The sequence below is a fragment of the Lepisma saccharinum genome, chromosome 30 (genome assembly GCF_977018435.1).
Source record: "Lepisma saccharinum chromosome 30, izLepSacc3.1, whole genome shotgun sequence".
Lineage (NCBI taxonomy): Eukaryota > Metazoa > Arthropoda > Insecta > Zygentoma > Lepismatidae > Lepisma > Lepisma saccharinum.
In genome coordinates, this window is record NC_139258.1 from 20,433,921 (window position 1) to 20,457,585 (window position 23,665).

General features: G+C 36.4%; 1 protein-coding gene across 6 annotated transcripts in view; it reads right to left on the bottom strand.

Annotated features, from left to right (window-relative positions):
• Positions 1-23,665, bottom strand: part of Npc1a (Niemann-Pick type C-1a) — a 139,971-nt gene that overhangs the window by 39,249 nt on the left and 77,057 nt on the right. For all 6 annotated transcript variants that reach the window (XR_014441014.1, XR_014441013.1, XR_014441015.1 and 3 more), the window contains 4 exons: positions 10,405-10,530; positions 7,075-7,292; positions 3,717-3,815; positions 1,804-2,009 (listed from right to left, as the gene is read on the bottom strand). Coding sequence is in view for 3 of the 6 variants with exons in the window: in XM_083115570.1 (XP_082971696.1) it covers positions 1,804-2,009; positions 3,717-3,815; positions 7,075-7,292; positions 10,405-10,530 (649 nt within the window). In the remaining 3 variants the exon portion in view is untranslated. The remainder of the gene's footprint in view (positions 1-1,803; positions 2,010-3,716; positions 3,816-7,074; positions 7,293-10,404; positions 10,531-23,665) is intronic.

The following is a 23,665-nucleotide window of genomic DNA, read 5'->3' on the forward strand; positions in this document are numbered from 1 at the left end:
GTATAATACGCACTCTGGTTTTGGATGGGTAAAAGTGTCAAAAAATTATATCTCGTATATAATGCGCAGTACAATCCAGTTTCAAGAAATGGCTTTCTTAGTTGTAGGTTGTAAATCTGTTGCTATGGCGATCAAGAGTGAATGATGTCATACCTAATCAATTGTTCATTCCTACTTTTTCTTTCCATGACTAATGTAACATATATATAAGGCACATTCAGGACCTTCCAAATAGCAGTTAGCACCACAAGATTTCTTCCATTAAGGAATTTGCACACTCCATGTATGTCATTATTTGGCCAATAATACATTTTATTTTTTATTATCTTTTTCCTTATGTTTTCTTTCATCCAAAGTACCACAAAAATCAGAACGTTTCTTCATTTTTTTATGAACTATTTCAACCGCATTTCATATTAGTGTTGTTATCTTGTATGGAATACTGTTTCCATATTCAGAAACTGCAGAATTCAAGCTTTACAATGATATTAACATGATAGGGTTCCGTAAACATGAAAAATCAATGCAAGTGTCCAAAAATCATGGAATGAGCCTGTACAGTTTCATGTTGGCTGCCTGAATTATTCCATGCATAATACGCACCACAGTTTTTGGGGGCAAATATTTTGGAAAAAAGTGTGCATTATACATTAGTAAATTCGGTACTCATTGCAATGGCCTTTCTAACATAGAATTTATTTTCTTTGATCTGTGAAAATTATTCCCGTACAACATTCTCACACAAAACTGAGTCACTGTTGCCAAGTTTTCTTTTAAAATTTCTCTACTACACTTTAATTGTTTCAAATCTAGCGGAGATCATCCCTCACCAAACACCTCAACTATATCCCCTGACCTCAGTGGCAGAGTGGTTAGCACAGCATGCTACGATGTCAGGGATCCCGGGTTTGAATCCCAGCCTAGGCATGGGTGTTCTTTCATCATATCATCACTCATCCTCATCTTCCTGATTAGCGAACAGTGTCGGAAACACCAAGTAAAATAAATAAATCAATCAATCAATGTAACAAACATTAATTTTTAAACATAAAAAGACTTTACACGAAAGTGAGGTGTGACAAGGGTCAATGGCATATGTCACATGACATGAGAAGTGCCACATCTTGCTACCATTTTTCCTATTCAGTCAGGAAAAAAAATTACTGTACATGTGCAATAAAATGAAAATGACATTTTGCTCAATGCAGTCACAGAGTTAGCTTGAGTTTCGTGTGCACCGAGATGTACCCTGCATTTGAATTCACAGACTTTTAATACGGGAGCATAGTGTGCAGGAAAAAAAAGTCATATGCGTTGCTTTTTAATCACTTAGCTGCTATAATAGATTCAAAATGGCAGAATTAATATTCTTAAATAATTCATTCATATACATACTTCTCTGCTATTTCTCAAGCAACTTTTGTTTGAATACTGTAAATAAAATTTTAAATTGTTATTCTCATACATTTTCACCAAAATCAATAATGTTGGTAGAAATTTTAAAATAAGTGGAAATTTTACAGTAATGTAGCCAGCTTCTTCATTATGGGAGAAAAATTAACCTGTTATGGTATGTTATCCGGCTTTTTAAATCAAATAAAGCATTTTTGTCCGACTTTACACCCCAGGGAGACTGTTTCTGGTACAGGGTGTCCCATTAAGTAGCACATTCACATTCTGGATGTCTGCCGTTTCAGTGATACCAAATACATAACTGTCTACTTTTAGTAATGTAATGTACAATGCAATGTAAATTACTTACACATTTCCAGATGCATTTTTGACAGGCTATAAGGTACTTACCGAGTACAAGCTTTGAAATGGTCCAAATAGTCAGTCTTGAAACCACTAGGATCTTCACCTGTTTCATTAAAAACTTCCATCTCATTCTGGTAGTAGCCCCAGATGCTCTGAACAACACACTTATCAACAGTTGTAGGGCCTGTGAATTGGGATGTAAGTGGTGCAAAGCAGATGTGTTCTAGGCCGTTTCCATCCTCTCGTCCCAACTGCAAAGAAAAAAAAACGTTCACTTAATGGAACAAAGAAATATGAAGAGCAACCAAGTACAAGAAACTAGTTTTATTGTTTCTTTTTTTTAAAAAAAAAATTCATAGCCTTAACAACATTAAAACAGTGAACGGAGGTGGAATTGCTTCAAGTTATAGTTGGAGAAATAAAAACAATTTGGGAAAATGTTGTCATCATGCAGCAACAATGTAAGAACCATGCTATCAACTTGTCATCTGTTAGGAAAATTTAATTATATATATTTATTATTATAAAAAGCAGGTTTAATGCATGTTACTTTTCTCTTCTTCATAAACTTTTGTCTTCTCGTTTAATATCCAAGACACTTAAAGTTAAAATATACAAAACAGTAATTTTGCCTGTAATATTATATGGATGTGAAAATTAGTCCCTTACATTGAAAGAGGAACATAAATTGAGAGTATTTGAATATAAGATCCTTAGTAAAATATTTGGGCCTAACAAGGATGAGGAGATAGCTGAGTGGAGAAGGTTGCATAATTTAGAACTACATAATTTGTATTCATGTCCAGATATTATTAGAATGATTAAATAAAGAAGACTTACATGGGCAGGACATGTGGAACGAATGGGAGAGGAAAGAAGAGTTTCCAGGATTCTTGTTGAGAAACCTGATGGTAAGAGATCAGTAGGGATGGAAAAGAGTATATAGATCTTGCTCAGGATAGGAACAGATGGAAGGCCTGTGTTGCTGCAGCCATGAACCTTCGGGTTCAAGAAGGCTAGAGAGTTAGTTATAAATATTTATTATTTAATGCTACTTGTCCATCTGATCAAAGTAATTGTGAAGACCCAGCCAACTTACATAAAACAGATGGAAAAGACAAACTCATGTCCTAGCTTAGAGTAAGAGGAAAGCTGAGTCAAGAATGGAGATGGCCATTTTCGAACAAAATAGTTTTTCGATTTACGAAGGGGAAATTTTTCGATTTTCGCTATTTTTTAAAATCTTTCATTTACGTTGAAACAAACTTTCTTTCTTTTTCATTATTAAAAAAAAGGAACTTTTTGATTTTGAATTTTTCGAAAAAGAGTGGTCATCCCTATTTCAAACCACTTACTTCGCTTGTTCATCACAAAGCACAAATAATATCAAAATATTCTGACAGACCATACATCTTATCTGGCTGAAACATCAAAACTGAGGAGTGTGGCCGAATAAGGGTGTATGACTGTACATTACTATATAACTCAAAATATTCTGCATATGGCAGCAAAATGCAGTATTTCAAAAAATTAAAATTTAAACTTTTTTTTTTCGAAAAAAATATTTTTTTAAAAAAAAAGAGTGGCCATCTCTAGTCTAGAACTGAACAATTGCCAAAACATGCTGATGCCGGGCAGCTTGCCACCGAATCTCGTAGCGAATGTCAGGGAATGTTCTGTAGTAAGAGTAATATTATCAGCATGGGTATATGTTCAGAGTGCTATTGGCCCAGCCCTATGTAATTATTTACTTAGCTTTAAATATACAAAATAACATTTATGAAATATGCATGGAGCAATACTCAGTCAACAGGCCATTTGTACGAAAAGATCTTGAGGTATAATTAACAGTTTTCAATATAAACAATCAAAATTACTGATTACAATATGGACATTCCCTATTCTATTTTACTCAATATCAATAGTGATTTGACAAAGCAATGCACAACATGACATACCTCTTCTATCTGCCTCTGCAAAGCGAGTATCTTTTCCAAGAAATGTCTGTGAAATACTGGTCCAAATTCAAGTACTCCATTTGAAGTGTTATGTTTAATCTGCAACAAAAACAACATTTGTATTATTATCAATATTTTGTTTCAAGTATGGTGCGAACAACATAGGAAATACACAACATTAAAAGTTTTTCCAAATTTCACTCATCATACTATTTTACGAGGGTAAATCAAAAACTAAAGGCAATTTTGTGTTTTCGCAGGAATAAATGAAGACTGGATTTGTCTGACGTCACCATGTGTATACTTGGAGTGACTTGAAAGTAGGAGTACCCATCCCTGCCACATTCAGTTGAGTGTCGTGGAGCAAAAAGGTCACACATATAGACGCACCACTCCACGACTGGACCATCGACGAATAGCGTGCTGTAGTGTGCTTTGGAGCAAGCACCGGCTTAACAAAAGGTGTACGAGTGGGTGGTCATCGGTTCAGGTCAGACGACGAGGTCCAGCAGGCGGTGCAGACGTGCCTTCGTGAGCAACCAAAAACCTTCTTCGCGGATACAGAAGCCGATTCCACGATACCAAAAGTGCATTGCCATGCAGGGGGCACATGTGGAAACGTGATGTGTGTAGTTGTTGTTCTTGTGTGGAAATAAAGATATGTGAAAATTGCCTTTACTTTTTTATTTACCCTCGTACATACATACTGGAACAACTTTTAGTACTTTGTCACACTTCCCATACATAGAGCTTGCAATTGCAACAGACACAATATAAACATCAAATTGACAATAAATATGCTACTTCACACCTGCTGCTACCCTCCTGCTTTCTACTTTCTTATCAAGATGTATCTTCTGGTGTACACCAAGGCAGTGTGTTCTCTTCCATCCTCTACCTTGATGATCTTTCAGACTCATGTAAAAACCTTAGTTTATTCGCCGATGATTGAAAAATATACAGTAAAATATCAAATTTCAATGATATGGCACCTCTGCAAGAGAATTTAAGATTCCCTAATGAAGGGGTGTGAAATATCGAACCTGAAACTCAACCCTCAGAAATGTACCACCATGATCTTCTCCTTATGGAAAAATGCATTTAATACACAATATTTCATAGAAAATAATTGCATTCAAAGAGTTGCCGCACAGAAGGACCTAGGCATCATATTTGATGAGAAACTCCTTTTCTGAGCATATTTCCGCAGTCACTAAGGGTTCCATGCATATGGTGGGTCTCCTCTATCGTTTTACTGAAATAAGCATCCTGTTTGCTCTCAGCACTTTTTACAAATCTTTCATTTCACCAAAAATGGAATACTGTTCTCCAATCTGGTCTATGGCATGCCCCTCAACCTTAGACAGACTAAATTCTGTTCTAAATTTCTTGCTGGCTATTGTTCACCACCGAAATCCATCCACAAAACATTTACGTAAGTCCATTCTTCTGAAAATGCTAAATATTCATATCCCTCACGATGATGCAAACTTTCAGACCATATTTATCTCCACAAAATAACCAATGGGAAGTGATCACCTTCTTCAAGAAATTCACTTTCGAGTGCAGTCTCACACCACAAGGAGAACTCAATTTTACACATATCAGAAACTAAGATTAAGCCTAATACAGCAATCTCTCTTCCACAGACCACCGGCCAATACAACACTTTAGCAAATCGAGTAGACATTAACCAGGCTCGTTTTAAAAGGCAATTGTGCAATAACATGTAATTCACTTTATCTCATATGTATTTTAGTTTATGTTATTATTCTTTATTTCCATTGTTATTTTTGCTGTTATTTCCATTGTTTTTACATTCCAATGTAAAATGGCCAATGCTGTATTTGGAATTCTCTGGTAAATAAATATATACAGTCATATATTTGAAAATTGACAGAAAAATGTATTTTAATTTTTTGCATTATATAGTCTGCCTTTTTAAGACTTAGCTGGACATTTGGCAGACACTAGCAAAGGAGTTTTCAAAATTTCCTCCTTTCGGAAAACCATTCTAAATTCTGAAGAAACTACATCTGCTCAGAAGTTCTACTTTCATGTGGTTCACTTTCACTGTTGTCTAGATACAGTGGAACCTTGATTTTACATTTTTCAGGGAACCTAGCTGCAAAAACCTAACTCTTAAGAAAATGTAAAATCTAGGAAAAGTTCTTAACATTTCGCTATGTTGGGACCATCAAGGTTGAATGTATAATGTGTGAAAATGTAAAATCGAGGTTCCACTGTATTCGCAAGTTTCGTGGTTATGTAAGTTTATCAAACTGTTGAGAATATCTAGACAAGTATGAAAGCAAATCCCATGAAGAATCACTTAAATGGTAAGTATATGTAGTTTTTCAAGCCCAAGAACTTAGATAGCAAGATCTGAAGTCAACCTCTTAACATGCTCAACCAATGATTGTTTATTTTTCCTATAATTGAATCGTTGTTTTGCACATATAGGCTACATACGACGGGACCTACAGTTTAAAGCAGGCCTCGACCTGGTATTGAACCTGGGACTCCTTTCTTACAAGGTAATGACTAGACACATGCATACTTTGTTTTTAACAAAAACACGAAATGTGAAATAACACATTGTAATGCTAATTTTTCATGTTTCTGAAAGGTGTGAGGTGCATTTTCCTACCCTGTTTTGTCACGAAATGATGCGAAATGAACTGCAAAAATGCGAAATAGACTCTTAAGCACGAAATTTACCGTTTATATACAGACGCGACACTTTCTGAAGTCTGAAGTATCCTGTGAGTTATGCAATTCACAGAAAATTGATTAATTCTGCTGTAAATATTCAGAAGCAAAAACTGACCCCTTTATACAGGAATAAACTTAATATCCTGGTAATAATTCAATGTGCTATTAGAAGGGATATGTTTATTTTGTGTAGTCAGTGCAGTTTATAAATTAAATTTGGGATTATATTCAAATTTTTATAACCAAAATGTCATTTTATATACCGCTTTTTCACTGCTATAACAGCAAAATTTCATTTTATTTACTGGTTTTGAACCAGAAATTGACTGTTTTTGCACCGAAATTTTGCTTTTATATTTACCAAAAGTATGTGCCTCTAGTAATGACATAACTACAGCATCAGGTAGTGCCGGAAAGAATGTTTATAGATGAACTATGAGAGATCATAGGTTCCAGATAGATAATTATTTCTGAAACATACTTCTTTTAAATAGAAAATGCCAGTTGTAGCAAATTTGCGTTCACAGAAACACATTATACATTACCTGACTTTACTTTTCTGGTCTTGCTTAATCACTAGGAACCTAACATGTAAAAATTTCAATATTAAGAAAACAATAATAATTTAATCCAGCACACTTACCGTGTCCAATCCAACAGCTTTTATGATAATCTGCTCAGTGCGGTAAAATGGCTCGAAATGGCTATCAAAATATTCTCTCTCGACTCTGGACCTGCTCTGAGGCGCTGCCCACAGCTCCACTGGGTCTGTTGTTACAACGATGTACATGGCACCATGGGCTAGCCCAATAACCACAAATATTCCAATGACCAGTACCAGCCATGGGTGACTAGCGCAACCTGAAATGTTGAAATAACACTAAGTTTACACTACTGTGCAGCAATAATGCACATAAAAATGCAAACTTAATATTGATATAGAGAATGGGAAGTTAAGGATGGACCAGATTAAGTAGTACTCTGTAGTAAGGATTGCCAAATACAGATAAAATTTTATCCAAACATTGGAAAATTTTCTACCCAGACTTCAAATATCCACATATTGGATATTCTGTTATCTGAATGCATGGGGTGCAAATATCTGAGCATTCAGCGAGCAATGGGATCGCTCAGCTACTTGACGGCAAAATAAGCGTTGCTCAGAAAGCGCTGCTCACTTGAATGGTGAGCGAACTTGAACCTTGCTCACCACAGGTTTAAGCCACAGAATATATTGGTTTTGTGTTTAGCTTTCAAATGTTTGTGATTGACTGCTTGCGATATAGTGTAACTTTACAGAGAATGTACAAGTAACAGAAGGTAATACAATTTTCCACTTTTTGTAATTGTATTTAAATGAGTGTTGTTTATTCTAGATATATATTGTAGTTTTGGAAAGATGTACAAGTGTGTGAAAAAAAAAATATCGAATAAAAAATGTTTGGTTTTGTTCTCAATGTTTTGAGAAGCAATAAAAATAATATTAGTATTGCACTCCAATAGTAGAAGCATTCTCTTGTCTTATGTGCAACTCCAAATATATATATACGTTGACGATTGTGATATTTTGATCAATGAGCACACACCATCAAGTAAATGATGTATTTCCTCAACGAGCTCAAATCTTGCTCAGCGAGCATCACTCAAATACTCGACGTGCCCTTAGATAACAGTCCACATTATCTGGATATCTGGACAATTATCCATATATCTGACATTCAGATTACCTAGATATACAAATTATTCAGATATTCAGATTATTCAAATTATCCAAATATCCGAATGTGTGTATTATCCGAACAGTTTTATTGTTTATCTGTTATACAGGCTATCCACATATTCTTTTATTAGTCATTTTCATATTTTACTGTAGAGAATTTCTACATATCCTTCATCAAATTCTGTTCGATCCAGATACCCAAATTATCTGGAATATCCGTTGCATCCAAAACTTATATCAGATAATTTGAAATCCGAATATCCGTTACCTGAATTTTGTGTCCATACCTACTCTATAGGTATCAGTTAGGGCTGAACCGATGCCTATACTGATTTCCACAGATAACTATGCTTGAAAAATTGTAATAATAATTTGTCCAAAATATTAATATGTAAGTATTCCACTCCAATTAAATGGAACAATCTACTAAAATTTTTGCTTTTGAAATATTCAAGAACTACATCAGAATATGTTCATGCTGGTGCAAAATAAAAATTCACTTCAGTTTTGCATAATTTCAAGGATAGACTTGGTGCAACTGCCATGCTGCAACTTTTGAAGGTCACCATACGCAATGGATTATGCCAAAGTCAGGGTTGGAAAGGTAATTTACTATTCATAATTGGGAAATGAGAGACGTGGTAGTATATAAATATGGAGAAACTAGTACTCACTTTATCCGCGAAACTGTTTTTTCTTCTTCGTTCTATTAATTTCAATGGCCACTGCCACCATCCTTATTGGAACTTGTGGTGATAGTGGCCACTGAAATTAATAGAATGAAGAAAAAAACAGTTTCGCAGATAAAGTGAGTACTAGTTTCTCCGTATTTATATAATTTACTAATTACAGTTTTACGTGAATTACGCGTAATTTACTTCGCATAGAAAACCAGTTTTTTACACAGATGTAAAAACTAATTTTCTTTCGCAAATTAGTATAAAAAGTACTTCAATTATATTACATTTTAAGTTTAATAATTTTATTGTATATTTCAGCACAAGATCATTATTTTCTGATGATTGTCTACACAGCCACCTCACACCCTCACCAACAGATTTTTAAAAATAACTGTTCTTCACATATTTTTAAAAAATGAATAACATGTTGATATGTACGTCTTGCACTAGTACTTGAATTTATAACATAACTATTAACGACAATTTATTTAGATAGGATTTCAAAGTTTTAGTAACACCTGCAAATTCCTTTTTCATGCATATTTTACAGTTGCATAGGCTAATTATGATGTGAATGTGAATATGGTATGTAAAATTCCAATATAAGAGCTCATACAAATTTTGAAGGAAAGTTTTTCAAGCTTTTTTTTTGTTTTCTACCACTGCCAACTGCCATGTATAACAATAATAGTCGCGAAAAACATGTTCACTTTTAATTTTTATGTTTGATTCTAGTTTTGTTATGTACTTTACGTTTTATATGTATTTTGTGTCATGTAGAAAACTTTTTTTTTTTAAAAAGCATAATTGCACAACCCTGGCCAAGGTTCAGCAATTGAATAGTGTGTCATGATGATCATACTTAAAGGAGAATATCTAGACTAAATTTAAATATTATACAAGCAATAACTACTAAAGAAAAAAGGAGGGGGGACCCCCGAAGCAAGCCCACCTCCACCTGCATACATTTGAGGGTATGCACTTAGTGTCCTGGTGCCTTTAAATTAGCGATGGGCCGATATGAAATGTTGGCCGATACCGATAAAGTACCGATATAAAATTTACTGATACCGATAACCGATATTCTACCGATCCGATATAAAATTCCAAATGGTCCTTGTAGAACCTGAAATGTTCATTGATCTCCTTAATAAATGTGCGTTTCAATGTGCAAAACAAGTTGAATATTTAGACATTTACTTTTTAGAAAGAAGGGCATGGAGATTATCCATAAAAATTAAAACAAGATGGCAGAATTTTGCACTAAATTATAGGATATTTATCGATATATCGGATCGGTAAAATAATCGATAAATTTACCAATAAACCGATATGCCTATATTGGCCGATACCAATAGAGTAGCGATTAATCGGTCCCATCCCTACTTTAAATAAACCAGGATGTCAGTTTCTTGAATTAAATGGTTCACCCACGTTATTATCCTCTCAATTTGCATACATAAAATGCAACTACAATAAGAAAATAGATGGAGATTCTATACATAGCTACATTTAGTAATTTTGAGTTTGTATAAAACTACTGCAACCAATGGAAATGTGGAAACAGTCTTACCAGTTCCCCACCACTCAAAAAAGTCTTCAAGCATTTTGTCCATTCCAGCTCCAAGCCTTTCCAGACAGGTGGAGGAATCAGGTTGTGAATGCCGAGGATGGAATGGTGGTTCTTCGACGCTAGCACCTGCAAATAAAGAGCCATTGTCAATCAACTGTCCCAGTGTCGATTTTGAAATTGGTCTCCCGGTACACGACTCAATACATACGACATAAAAACTTGAAGTTTGGATTTTTGATATTCTTGAACAAAATTTATCTCAATTGCTTCAATGCAATGTCTTTCATGAAGCTGACTTGTTTTGTACGATTCAATACATGTTGGAGAAACATGTTCTAAAGGATACAGGTACAGTTTCCTTAATGAGGCTCAAATAGCTGAATGAGGAGATATGCATGACTTCGTATTTGATGTAAAGCACAATTTCACATGAGCACTTATGCAAGTATTTTTTTTTATTTACTCCCATAAACGTTTTACTTATTTTTACAACAATGTACAAGAACAGATTCAAGAATAACATGCCTGACAAAAAAAGCTAAAACCATGTTCTGATAACAGTTCAAGAGGAAGTATTTTTATTAACCATACAAAATAAATAAGAGTTTAAACATTTTCAAGTTACTATTAATAGCCTTCTTTCAGCTTTTAATGGAGAGTCAGTCCATTTGAGTGCACAGAATTGAAATAAACGAGTCATTTTTTTAAGTCCACTTTATGCACAGATTGGTAAATCATACAGTTTTGTCCTGATTAGCCTATTTTACAGGGATCTGAACCACTATGAGCCTCCACCAGGTAGCAAACCCAGGACTCCTTGGTTACAAGGTGATCACATTACCACTATGGCATTGGGAAGGTCTGAAATAAAAGTGCATCTTAAGTGAAACTGTACCCCATACCCTTAAAATCTATGCACACTTTTTTTTGTCAACATTATGGAGGAATGTATGGTTAATATGTTGCTGGTATGTGGAGAGGAACTTAGGAGATATTAATGTTTAAATGTTCAAATTTCTTTCAATCATGCAGGTAAAATGCTGTTTTTTTTAACATGTCCTCCATCCAGGTTATATTAACATCTACCTTGTATTTATTTACATCAGTGAAAGTTCTCATTTACTACAGAGTATATCACAGGTAGTGTAAATATCTATACAATCATTACAGAATCTACGAAATTTAACATGCCTCAAACTTGATATGTACAAATTTACATGGCCCTACAGATTATTTCTTTACAGCTTTTGAACATGTTATGCATGATTGTTAAAATGAGCTGTCGAGTTTGCCCTTGTTCTGGAGATGAAAGGAAGACGAAACACTACTGGATTTAGATACGAGCAATAGAATTACTTTACCCCAATAACGGTGAATGAGAGAATTCATTGTTGCAAGGTGATACCCTATTGAGGACAACTTTAGATACGAGCAATAGAATTACTTTACCCCAATAACGGTGAATGAGAGAATTCATTGTTGCAAGGTGATACCCTATTGAGGACAACTAACTCTACAATGGCTTGCATAACTACCAGCAACAGATTCTATAAAAAGGGGGGGGGCAATATGCACAATTTATGAAGAAATGCATTTTGTTAGGACATGTCATGATATTTCACTCAATAGATATTTAAGTTCAGGATTAATCCATGTTGAATAATTAATAACACACATCTAGAAACTTTTGTTGAAAGTCGTAAACTGGTTAATTCATTAGTAGGATTTGAAAATGCACAAGTGAAACTGCAAGCTTATTAACTCACTATGAACACACTACTCACGTTGGACATTCAATTCACATGTTCACATTACATTAGACAACAAAATAAATAAATATTAAGATATTCTGTTCACATACATATAACTAAGCAACAAATATAAACATATATTAGCATTTATTCTTGTATGTATGTATATTGTAAAAATTTTATTTTAATTTAATAAATTTTCTTTTTATTTATTAAATATTTCCTTCGTTTCATTAACATTTCGGGAGACGTACGTTCAAGTACTCCATGCACTATTTTCACACATCAACCTTAGAATTGCTGTTATTTTAGTTGTAAAATTTTTCCCCACAATGTTTTGACAAAATTCTGTAATCAATAGATGTACATGGAGTAAAATATGTTCCACTGATTCGTCCCATATTAAAACTAAAGTTCACACAAAATTAAAACTACCGGGTGATCCGTTTGAGATGTCAGAAACTTAAATCTTTATACACAAAAGGTTAATGTACATATCTGTGAGCAGCTTGTTGTAATATAAGCAGAAAGGATGCAAGTTTCGAATGAGTGGAGGTTTCTAGACTTCAGCCGCATGGCGGCAGTAGCATGCATGTAATACTCAAAAAATTTGCATACCATACAACATACTGTGTGTGCTGTTGTGCCGTGATCACCACCTTTGCTACCATACACATTAGCGCCGCCATATGGCTGAAGTCTGTAAACCTCCCCTCATTCAAAACTTACATCCTGTCTGCTTATATTACAACAAGCTGCTCGGAGATACGTACATTAACCTCTTGTGTATAAAGGTTTACTTTTCTGACATCTCAAACGGATCACCCGGTATTATTGAAAAAAATATATTAACTCATAACTGGAGTGCCTACAGTTTAGTAGTATACAATTCTTGAAGCAACATACAGTCACTTTTGTAATCAGTAATTTAATATACTCCAGACTGAAAAGATGTTATGTTGAAGCTCCCTTTTGAATGTAACAAGTTGTTAATTAAAACCACTTCCCTGGTTGCAAATATATATAAACATTGAATACTAAACTGTAAAGGAAGCAACTAATTTATTTAACTTCGTTACCACTGTTTAATTAGAAACATTTACACAAAATGCTACAAATAGATTTGTTTGCAAATAAAAAAAATTAAGGAAGAGCTCAGAAACTGTTGCTTCTAGTACACTTGAAACATTTATGTCCTGTGGCCTCAGTTGCTAAGCAACATGGGGTAAGAAGGTAGTAATGAACAGAATTAGGTTTGTCCTAAAGACTTGTAACTACAAAAAAATTGTTAATCCCAAATAAATCAGTTCCATCAACTACATTCTGTGCTGCAATGAGCCTTTGAGGGCCAAGGCCTACAAAGTGGCATTTTTGATGGATGATGAATTGACAGAAAATAAAAGTTTCATCCATATTGTTTGCTGATGTCTGAAGTCTACCACATTTCAAGGAACTCCCCAGTTGTAATCATGCTAGGCAACAATGAAATTTTGGAGCTCCCCAAAGGTAGAAGTATAAACCATTTGTCTTTGTAGCCCTATTGTCTGTATGTTGCTTGCGCATGTAGGATGATTTTTTTTTTTGAAAACCGGATCATGCAGTTTGTAGTAAAATGTGCATGTTTTATGTCGCCTCAGCCTGAAACAACCACCCATCATTTCGCCTCAGCCTGAAACAACCACCCACCACGTCGCATCAGCCTGAAACAACCACCCACCACGTCGCATCAGCCTGAAACAACCACCCACCACGTCGCATCAGCCTGAAACAACCACCCACCACGTGGCCTCAGCCTGAAACAACCACCCACCACGTCGCATCAGCCTGAAACAACCACCCACCACGTCGCATCAGCTTGAAACAACCACCCACCAAGTCGCATCAGCCTGAAACAACCACCCACCACGTTGCATCAGCCTGAAACAACCACCCACCACGTCACATCAGCCTGAAACAACCACCCACCACGTCACATCAGCCTGAAACAACCACCCACCATGTCGCATCAGCCTGAAACAACCACCCACCACGTCGCATCAGCCTGAAACAACCACCCACCACGTCGCATCAGCCTGAAACAACCACCCACCACGTGGCCTCAGCCTGAAACAACCACCCACCACATCGCATCAGCCTGAAACAACCACCCACCACGTCGCATCAGCCTGAAACAACCACCCACCACGTCGCATCAGCCTGAAACAACCACCCACCACGTCGCCTCAGCCTGAAACAACCAGCCAACACGTCGCCTCAGCCTGAAACAACCAGCCACCACGTGGCCTCAGCCTGAAACAACCAGCCACCACGTGGCCTCAGCCTGAAACAACCAGCCACCACGTGGCCTCAGCCTGAAACAACCAGCCACCACGTGGCCTCAGCCTGAAACAACCAGCCACCACGTGGCCTCAGCCTGAAACAACCACCCACCACGTGGCCTCAGCCTGAAACAACCACCCACCACGTGGCCTCAGCCTGAAACAACCACCCACCACGTGGCCTCAGCCTGAAACAACCACCCACCACGTGGCCTCAGCCTGAAACAACCACCCACCACGTGGCCTCAGCCTGAAACAACCAGCCATCACGTGGCCTCAGCCTGAAACAACCTCCCATCACGTGGCCTCATCATCAAAACACCATCCATCACTTTGCCATGAAACAACCCCCAAATCCCATAAGCTCACCATGAAACAAACCCCCATTCTATCACCTCACCATGAAACAAAAACCTCCATTCTATACGTCACCATGAAACAAGCCCCCATTCTATCACCTCACCATGAAGCAAACCCCCATCCCATACCGTCACCTCACGCTGAAACAATACTCTCATCATGTCACTTTGGTGTAAAACATACATAGACACTACTTAACAGTTGCACGAGGAACAGTTTCTGAGCATCTTTCATTATTGTAAATATGCACACATTGAAATAACATTTTCACAACTTACATACTAAAATATTACAGTTCTAAAACAAATGTCATGCTGCATTCATTACTGCGGTTATCTAAAGAGCTGCTACTGTCTACTAGGAGCAGTGCAAACATGTCAGCAAAGTGAGCCTCTCAAGTTCTATTGCGTTTCACGAGGCTCTGCTACTATCAAACACAGTATGTCTGCAGCAAAGCTTGGCATGTGGGGCAGCAGGTTTTGCTGAAATGTGAATAATATACTGGAGGATTAGCTTTGTTGATCCAATGCTATAATAATTGGACTGCCAGCAAAACCTATCATTAGGTGGTTCGTTATTCTTTTGAGTGCAGTTTGCAAATAATCGCGTGAAGGTGCCAAAAGTGAATTCACACCACCACCACCACCAAATAGACCCAAATTATGTGCAATTACCCCTTATGCATGCAACCCATATGTGATTTAAAATGTTATTTTGCAATATTATATTGCAAAGAAAGCCAACTTACAATACTATTTGTTATTAATTATAATTAGATATCTAAAATGCATGAAGCACAGTTATGGTTCTTATTAAAATTCCATATTTACACTACATAAAAAAAATCTCTACCGCCATTTTTAAGATATAATAAACATTGGTATCACAAATTTCATATATACATTTGTGAATTAGTTCAAGGTCAAAGCTATTATGATCAGCTTCTGTAACATTTTGTAAATAACCACACAACTTTATATATCGTATCGTACCCAAGGTATTGGGCAAGAAGTATAAAGTCTTAGCATAGCAGGTATCAGAGAAAGGAATGCTGAATAGAAATTAGCTTAGATTAAATATGGGTTTTATACTCTCCATGACTGAACCGATATGGATTGGTTAAGAAAAGGATATTACTTGCCTTACAAATATATGAAGATTGTTCCTACACTTGTCCTCTCAACTATCACTTGTCTGACCTCCCTGTCAGACATCGATTCAATCACACACCATCGTCCAATAATCGTTCTCCACTTTGCTTCTCTCTCACAATCCGCAGACCTTACTCTCTCTCGTATTCTCGCCAACTGATCACACCTCCTGACAATTCCAATACTCATGCCACATACGCCTTCCAAGTCAATCACCCGACCTTTGCCTGATTACTTATTCAGCATTCCTTTCTCTGATACCTGCTATGCTAAGACTTTATACTTCTTGCCCAATACCTTGGGTACGATACGATATATAATAATAAAAAAAAAATCAGAGGGCAATTTTCCAGGTATCAATATTTGCAAGGTTCGCGTAGGTACAGCATTCTGAAAGACCTAATCACTACAGGAATTTTGCTAAACCTTCCCAATGTTCCAATAATATATATTTACATGATTTGAGACCATGAAGTTTGTGTACAAATATATCGCTGATGTATTCCGCAGACTAGCCTGCCAGATGGCATATTGAACTCTAAACAAGGTCCTGGCATTAAATTAGAAAGCATTATATTGTCTATAAATAAACTCTTGACTTCACAATATGGTGAACACTGACCTCTCGTGTTGGCACATTTTTAATGCATATCAAGAGTGGCTTGAGTGTGGAAAGGTAGGGTATGATTACAGAAATTCTGTTTGTATGGATGCTTTATTATTCTTCACTCATACAGAATAATTATTTCTGTACATGCACGAGGTATAAAACTTGAGCAAAATTTGAAGCCCATTTTGTGCACACAAAGGCTAATCAAGAGTGGACCTACAGTGTCATTTGAAGCATTAATGTATCGCTAGGGGCATGCATATTTCGTTTTTGACCAAAACACGAAATGTGAAATATCACATTGTAATGTTAATTTTTCATGTTTCTGAAAGGTGTGAGGAGCATTTTTCTACCGTTTTGTCACGAAATGATGCGAAATGAACTGCAAAATGCGAAATAGACTCTTAACCACGAAATTTACCATTTATATACCGACGCGACCCTTTCTGAAGTCTGAAGTATCCTGAGAGTTATGCAATTCACGGAAAATTGATTAATTCTGCTGTAAATATTTGAGAAGCAAAAATGGACTCCTTTATACAGGAATAAACTTAATATTCTGGTAATGATTTAATGTGCTATTAGAAGGGATATGTTTATTTTGTGTAATAGTGCAGTTTTTAAATCAAATTTAGGATTATATTCAAATTTTAAAAACAAAAATGTCATTTTATATATGGCTTTTTCACTGCTATAACAGCGAAATTTCATTTTATTTAACGCTTTTGAACCCGAAATTGACTGTTTTGTACCAAAATTTTGCTTTTTTATTTACCAAAAATATGTGTCTCTATGTATCGCATATCTAGAATATAACAAGACAATTATGTGTTAAACTACTACACTACCAGGAAGATCAAGCAGTCCACAGTTCAGCCCAGATCCTATGCTCTCTCACTACAAAACCTCCATGCTCTGGCTTACTCACTTTCTACAAAATTTAGCAATGAACTCTACCCCATGCCATCCCCATTTGAAAATGGATAAAATACAGACTTCTATTTTCAACAAATCTGAAATACGTTCCTCTCATCACAAGAGAAACAAAAACATGCAAATAAAAAGTTCCTCGAGTGTGAGAAACACTAGCAAGAGAGAACTTTGCAAGTTTTATTATTTTCTGTGTGCTTGGTTTCCTCCTGTGTTCCTGCTCTCTGACAAGGTAAGACAAACATGTTCTGCTTCCAATGTCATGAGAAGCTACTGGTGTGAATATCTTAAATATATCTAATATATAAATATATCTATAAAACTATTCCTTTCCGCTATGCGTAAACTTGTGACAGAGAATGAAGTGCTTCTGAGGACATGAAAGTTATCACTTTGGAGCTGCAAATGTTTGTTTGTTTGGATTAAATCTTCAAGAATGGCTTAGATTCTCAGGACCAATCATGATTCCCTGCTTAAAGCTCTATCATAAAGCTAATACAGTTAGGTGAAAGGTAATTTGCACAAGCAATTATAACAAATTATTTGATCCAGTCTCATCTACAAATTTACATGATAAGAGTACAATTTATTTGTTCTACTTTAACTTATAACTTTACAAGATCAACTGGGATAACCATGTCCATGTAGGACACTAACCTATTCAGCATTTACAAGTGCTTTTCCTTACTTTTCTTTAGGTTACCTTATTAAACATTCATTGAAACTAATGGTTAAAAAGGAGGATACTTATGTGCAAGGGCTTCTTAATGATATATGTACAAAGCAAAATGTAATACTATGACCAATTATAGAGTATGCTAGTTACACTATCCCAACTACAAGGGCCAGTCAATACAGAATGAGACTGAATTCATTATTCGCTATTAGAAAGTAAGGGGGCTCAGTATACTATTCACACAACTAGTATGAATATGGACAAACCACCATGGAAAATTTGAAGCAGATTGCTGCACTCAACTTATAATGGACGACTAACTAAGTGGCAGATAATTTTTGCCTCCGGGCTGCAGTCTTGCTCGGTATGTGAGAAGCATTGTAGAATTGTCTGAAGAAATCCACCATGGAAGTGTACCAATTGCTGTGGCAGTTTACAGGGAAGATGGTCCACTACAATCAAGCAATTTCACTGGTTCAGAGTTTAGAGAATGCTGTGTATCGAAAGCAAACAAAGTCCCGGGCACTCTACCCACAGTCATAAATGAGGTAATGATAAACATAGCTGCTGTCCGTGAAGATTCCCAGGTAACTGTTTACATCCTGGCAGACATGTTACACACATGGCAGTGCCTCCACCATTCACAAGAACCTGCACAGCAAATGTGTGTGTGCAAGGCGAAAACCTAGTTTGCCACCGTTTCCCAATATTTAGGCAAGACAAATTTTGAATGTATTCCCACTCTGGAGACACAGTGGTCTGGTCAGTAGGGTGACTGCAATGCAGGTGACTTGGGTTCGAAGGTATGAATTTTATCCAGTCTTATCCCTGTATAAAGCAGCTCTGCGGTTCAACCAGCCTCAAATAAATGGATACTTGGGGGCAACCCTGAGGAGTAAAAGCAGCTGGAGCATGGTGATCATCCCATCATCTCCAAAATGACCAAGATCGAGAATGGGTAAACGTTTTGACTATACTAGATTTGATTGATTGATTGATTTGGCATTTTAAGTCCACTTTATGCACAGTAAGGCTAATCGGGACTGGACCTACAGTTTAAGGTAGGATCCGAACCACTTGTGCCTCCACCGGACTATGCTCTATACTAGAGCTGTCACAAAAAAGGCAAGAGGCAGTTATGAAGACTGTGTCAAAGGATGGTTCCAGTATGTACTGCGTATCAATCCCTAAGATTGTATATTTATTTTTATTAGTCTCTCTGAACGCTTCACGTTGACCAGGGCATTCACTTGTTTTTCTCAGTTGTCTCAACCTCTGAGGCATGTTTACAATGCATTGTGTTGTGCCATGCAAATCTCCTGAGCATTCAGGAAACAGGTAATACTTCTGATTATAGAGTCAGCAGTTTGCATGGTAGCAATTAAATAACACGATTCGGCATAGAGGAAGAGCTCGATGGCCTAGTAATATAGAGGTGAGGCAAGCTGAGGGGGGACTGACTTTTGGGATTGAGTTGAGAGACGAGGTGGTCAGCGAGGCAGTAGGTCAGAAGTGGAATGACGCTCTGGTCGACGAATTGGAGAAGCTTACAGAGGACTTCGCTTATTTGATTCAGCTAAAGACTTCAGATAGACAGGTAATTATCCTACACCCAGCCATGATTCAGGTTCAACGGTTCATTGTCTTTTCTGTAGTCTAGTTCCTTAGTGTGATTTTGTAAGACTGGCAGACCCATTGTGACAGTTGCATTCAACTCTACGAAGACTACTTCAAAAATGATTATGTCCATATGGATCCTGGCTAATGTTTCTTTACTTCATTTTCAATCTATATTGACTGGCCTGTACTATATACAGTTACAGTTTGCTTAAGCCTGGGAATGTACATTGAAAAGTGCTAAAAATGCAGGGTGTCAAAAATCTTTCTAAAATAATGGAGGAAGTACTATATCATTTGTAACCAAATGTACAATACATTTATCTGAAAAAAAAAAAATGGCCACTTGAGAGCCCTTGTTTAAAAAAACATCTGTGCATCATCACAGTAAGTACTATAACTATTTTAACTTACAGGAAGGATGTATATTATAAGTTACAAAACTAGATCAGACATCATATTTCACATCTAACAGTTATAAGAAATAACCTCATTCCTGATAGAATAAATTACTGCCGTATTTCAGACACCTTGAAGCAGGAATTACTACAGTGGGATCCTGATTTTGTTCCCTGTATTACATACATAGTCCCAATAGGGCAAAAGTTTATCCCAGTTTTTAGCATTTTTTTTTTTTCAGTGTTGGTGCCCTGAAAAAAAAAAACCAGATCCCACTGCATCATGTAATTCAATACAGAACTCACTAGGCAAAATGCATGATCTATAGCATGTTCCGATTAGAGGGATAGAGACATAATTGATAATTCAGAGTGTAAATAATGGATTATTAACACACCTTGATGTAGAAACTTTCATGAGTTTAGGAAAATTGTCAATGCAACTCTATGATCTAAACTGTATTCACCCGCCAAGGTGTTCTGTAGCATGTGGAGTGACTAATGCCAAGCTTGTTCCCACATTACACATTGGCATGCATGTGCAAGCACTTATATTCACTATTGGTGTACCGTATCTTGTAAAATGAAAATCATAATATCTTCCTTGAATTTTAACGGTGAGCATTTATTTCTCGATCCCTCTAAGCAGAACATGCTGCATGTGTTTTGAATTACATCTTCAGCTTTAAGTCTTTAGATGCCCTGCTGCACATCATTTGCTATACTATTTTAAAATATGAAATAGTGAAAAAATCCCATTTAAGTGTGAGAGAGAGAGAGAGAAAATTCCACAGGAGCAGCCAAAATAAAAAACTGCAATACTGTAGTCTTATGCAAAGGCGGAAAACGTGTAAGGCCGGTCATAAGAAAAACCTTCACCATTTTTGAACTAGCTAATTGGCAAAGAAGCTGCCGAAAGTGACTGAGTAAATGAATTAAGCCATGCCAAATTTATAAAAAAAGTATTGCCCCTTTTTGCCTTGCATATTTACACAGTAGCATTAGGTGATCCCTATTGCATCACCTATTGTAGAACAAATGCCAACAGCTGAAGAGTAAACCTAGGTTTCATATTCCTTAGCTTAATAGGTTCAGGTAGCTATTCAAAATAACAATGTCCCGCTTGAATCTATTTGCTTTAATCATAGAGGAAACCAAGAACACTACAGATTAAACCATACTATATCGGTATCTGGTAATCTAGGCATATTGGTGAATTGGTAAAATACCAAAAACTTTGTGTAATTTAGTGTAATTTTCTTGTTCTTTTTGTACATATGAAGGTGTAATTCACATACCATCAAGTAACTATCAAAATATGTAGTTTCTTTGTGCAAGACCTACTGCAATCACTTCGTTACACATACAGTGTGGTAGACATCAGTTGGTCGCCCAATACACGAATCTTTCATGCATAAGAAGCTGCATGGCTTGCAATTAGTCTGTTCAGACAGATACTGCAACAGTAGAGTTCATCCGAACATTCATGGGATGCAGGTACTGTGGCAGTTCAATCAGGATCAACACGTTCCCAAGCAGCACACCATGATGACATGGGTAAGAAGATAAGCCAGGATGGCCAGGAATTTGGAGCAAGTCCATACTGTCTGCTGAATTTCCTGAGAAACATGTTCGGATGAACACCTCCACCGAGACTATTTGTGTCTGAACCAGCCAACTTTCAATGAGAGAGTGCAAGCTATGCAGCTGCCAGAGGTACCACAGAATCCTACACATGTGCACCTGCATTTGAACAGAGTTGCCAACCAACACTGGCATACCACTCTGTATAATTTTCTTTCCTCACAAAACACATGCAATTTTATATCAGGTTGGTAGAATATACATTAATGGTCAACTTAACATCAGTACTTTGTCAATACGGATACATTTTCAGTTGATCCCTATGGGAAACTAAATGTCACCGCCTTCAGGTTTTTGCTAAATCACTGCATGTTTTGTGTCTATTTCCAACATGCCGCAAAGCATATGTGGTCAAGCAGACACTCGTGCTTTCTGACCAGGGACTGTGTAATATCAGGGCTGCAAAACTTGCTCACAATCACAGTGTTTCTTTTGCTCTTTCTCGCCACATGGCCAGTGATAAGCCATCTGCACCTGTCCCGGCTCAAAGAAGGCCAAAAAGGTATGTTCTCAGGCAGTAATAGAACACTGTGAAAGGGTGCTATTGTTTGTTTATTCGATTTCCTGCAATCAATGATTTGATAAATTTTAAAAAACCTTCCCTCAGACTTTTCAGGAACATGAACTGGATGTAGTTCCAGGTTTTAATGAAAAATTCAGATATCATGCCATAAAACAAAACATTACTCAAGTAAGTATTGATATTTTTACATGAGAAAGCAAAACCTTATTCTCTTTGCAGTACACGATTCAATAATGCTTTTCTCACTAATGAAATTCTAAATAACGGGGTATGCTACAAAATTGAACTCAAACTTTGGAAGGCTTTAATTGATGTAGCAAAAGTCTCTCAGTTATGATGCCAGATTTTAGCAACATTAATGAAAAAGTGATTGAAGTTTTATATATGCGTAAGGTGTTCTTATTCTCAAGAATTTAAATAACATAATGGACAGGGACACCGACTTGTCAAAATTATTGGCGGGGAAGCTCTGATCACTGAAATAAATTAATGAATAACTCTCTCCCTTTTTTAAGATTTGGCCTCAGTATTCGGAATCTCATAAAAGCCCATGAATTCCTCAAAAAATATCAAAATTTTTATTCACAGTTCGAATGCAGAATATTAATTGTCCACGGATGGATATGTCACAAGTTTCGTCAACAATAATAGCAAAATATTCCCGACTTTTAATATTTGCTACACCGGAGCGCAAAACAGATCACCCTAACATATCAATGATCTCGTTCTGAATGTCATGTGAGAGCCATTTGTAGCACAAATGTCCCATCCAGTACCCTAGTTCATGCACATCGTCTTTTGAAACTCTTTTTAGTAAAAATTTTAACAATACTCATAATCACATACTTAGTATATGTAATGCATTTGAAAAACAGATGAAAAGAGCTTCAAAACAAGACCGATATTGTATTTGTAGGACTGGCAAAATTGAATAGAACGATTTGACAAATTTTGAAAACCTGGTAATTAATAATTGTGTTTAAAACCTTTCTGCCTGCACCCTACCAAAATTGTATAATGATTGGTCAACCCGTTTTGATTTCCAGAATTTCATAGAGAGCAATCGTTTGCAAGACTCCAAAAAAAAAGTGGCCTTTTTTGTTCCCACGGCAATAAAAAATATAAGGCATACTCGAAAAAAAATTTGGTTAGCATAGATTAACGCACAATTGAATAAGCTGAATTTTGATGCAACTCGTTTTTATGTAGGTCTACTGGTTAATTTTTAATTGGAGTCCAAACTTGAGTATCTATAACTTTTAATCTGATAGTAGGAATCTACA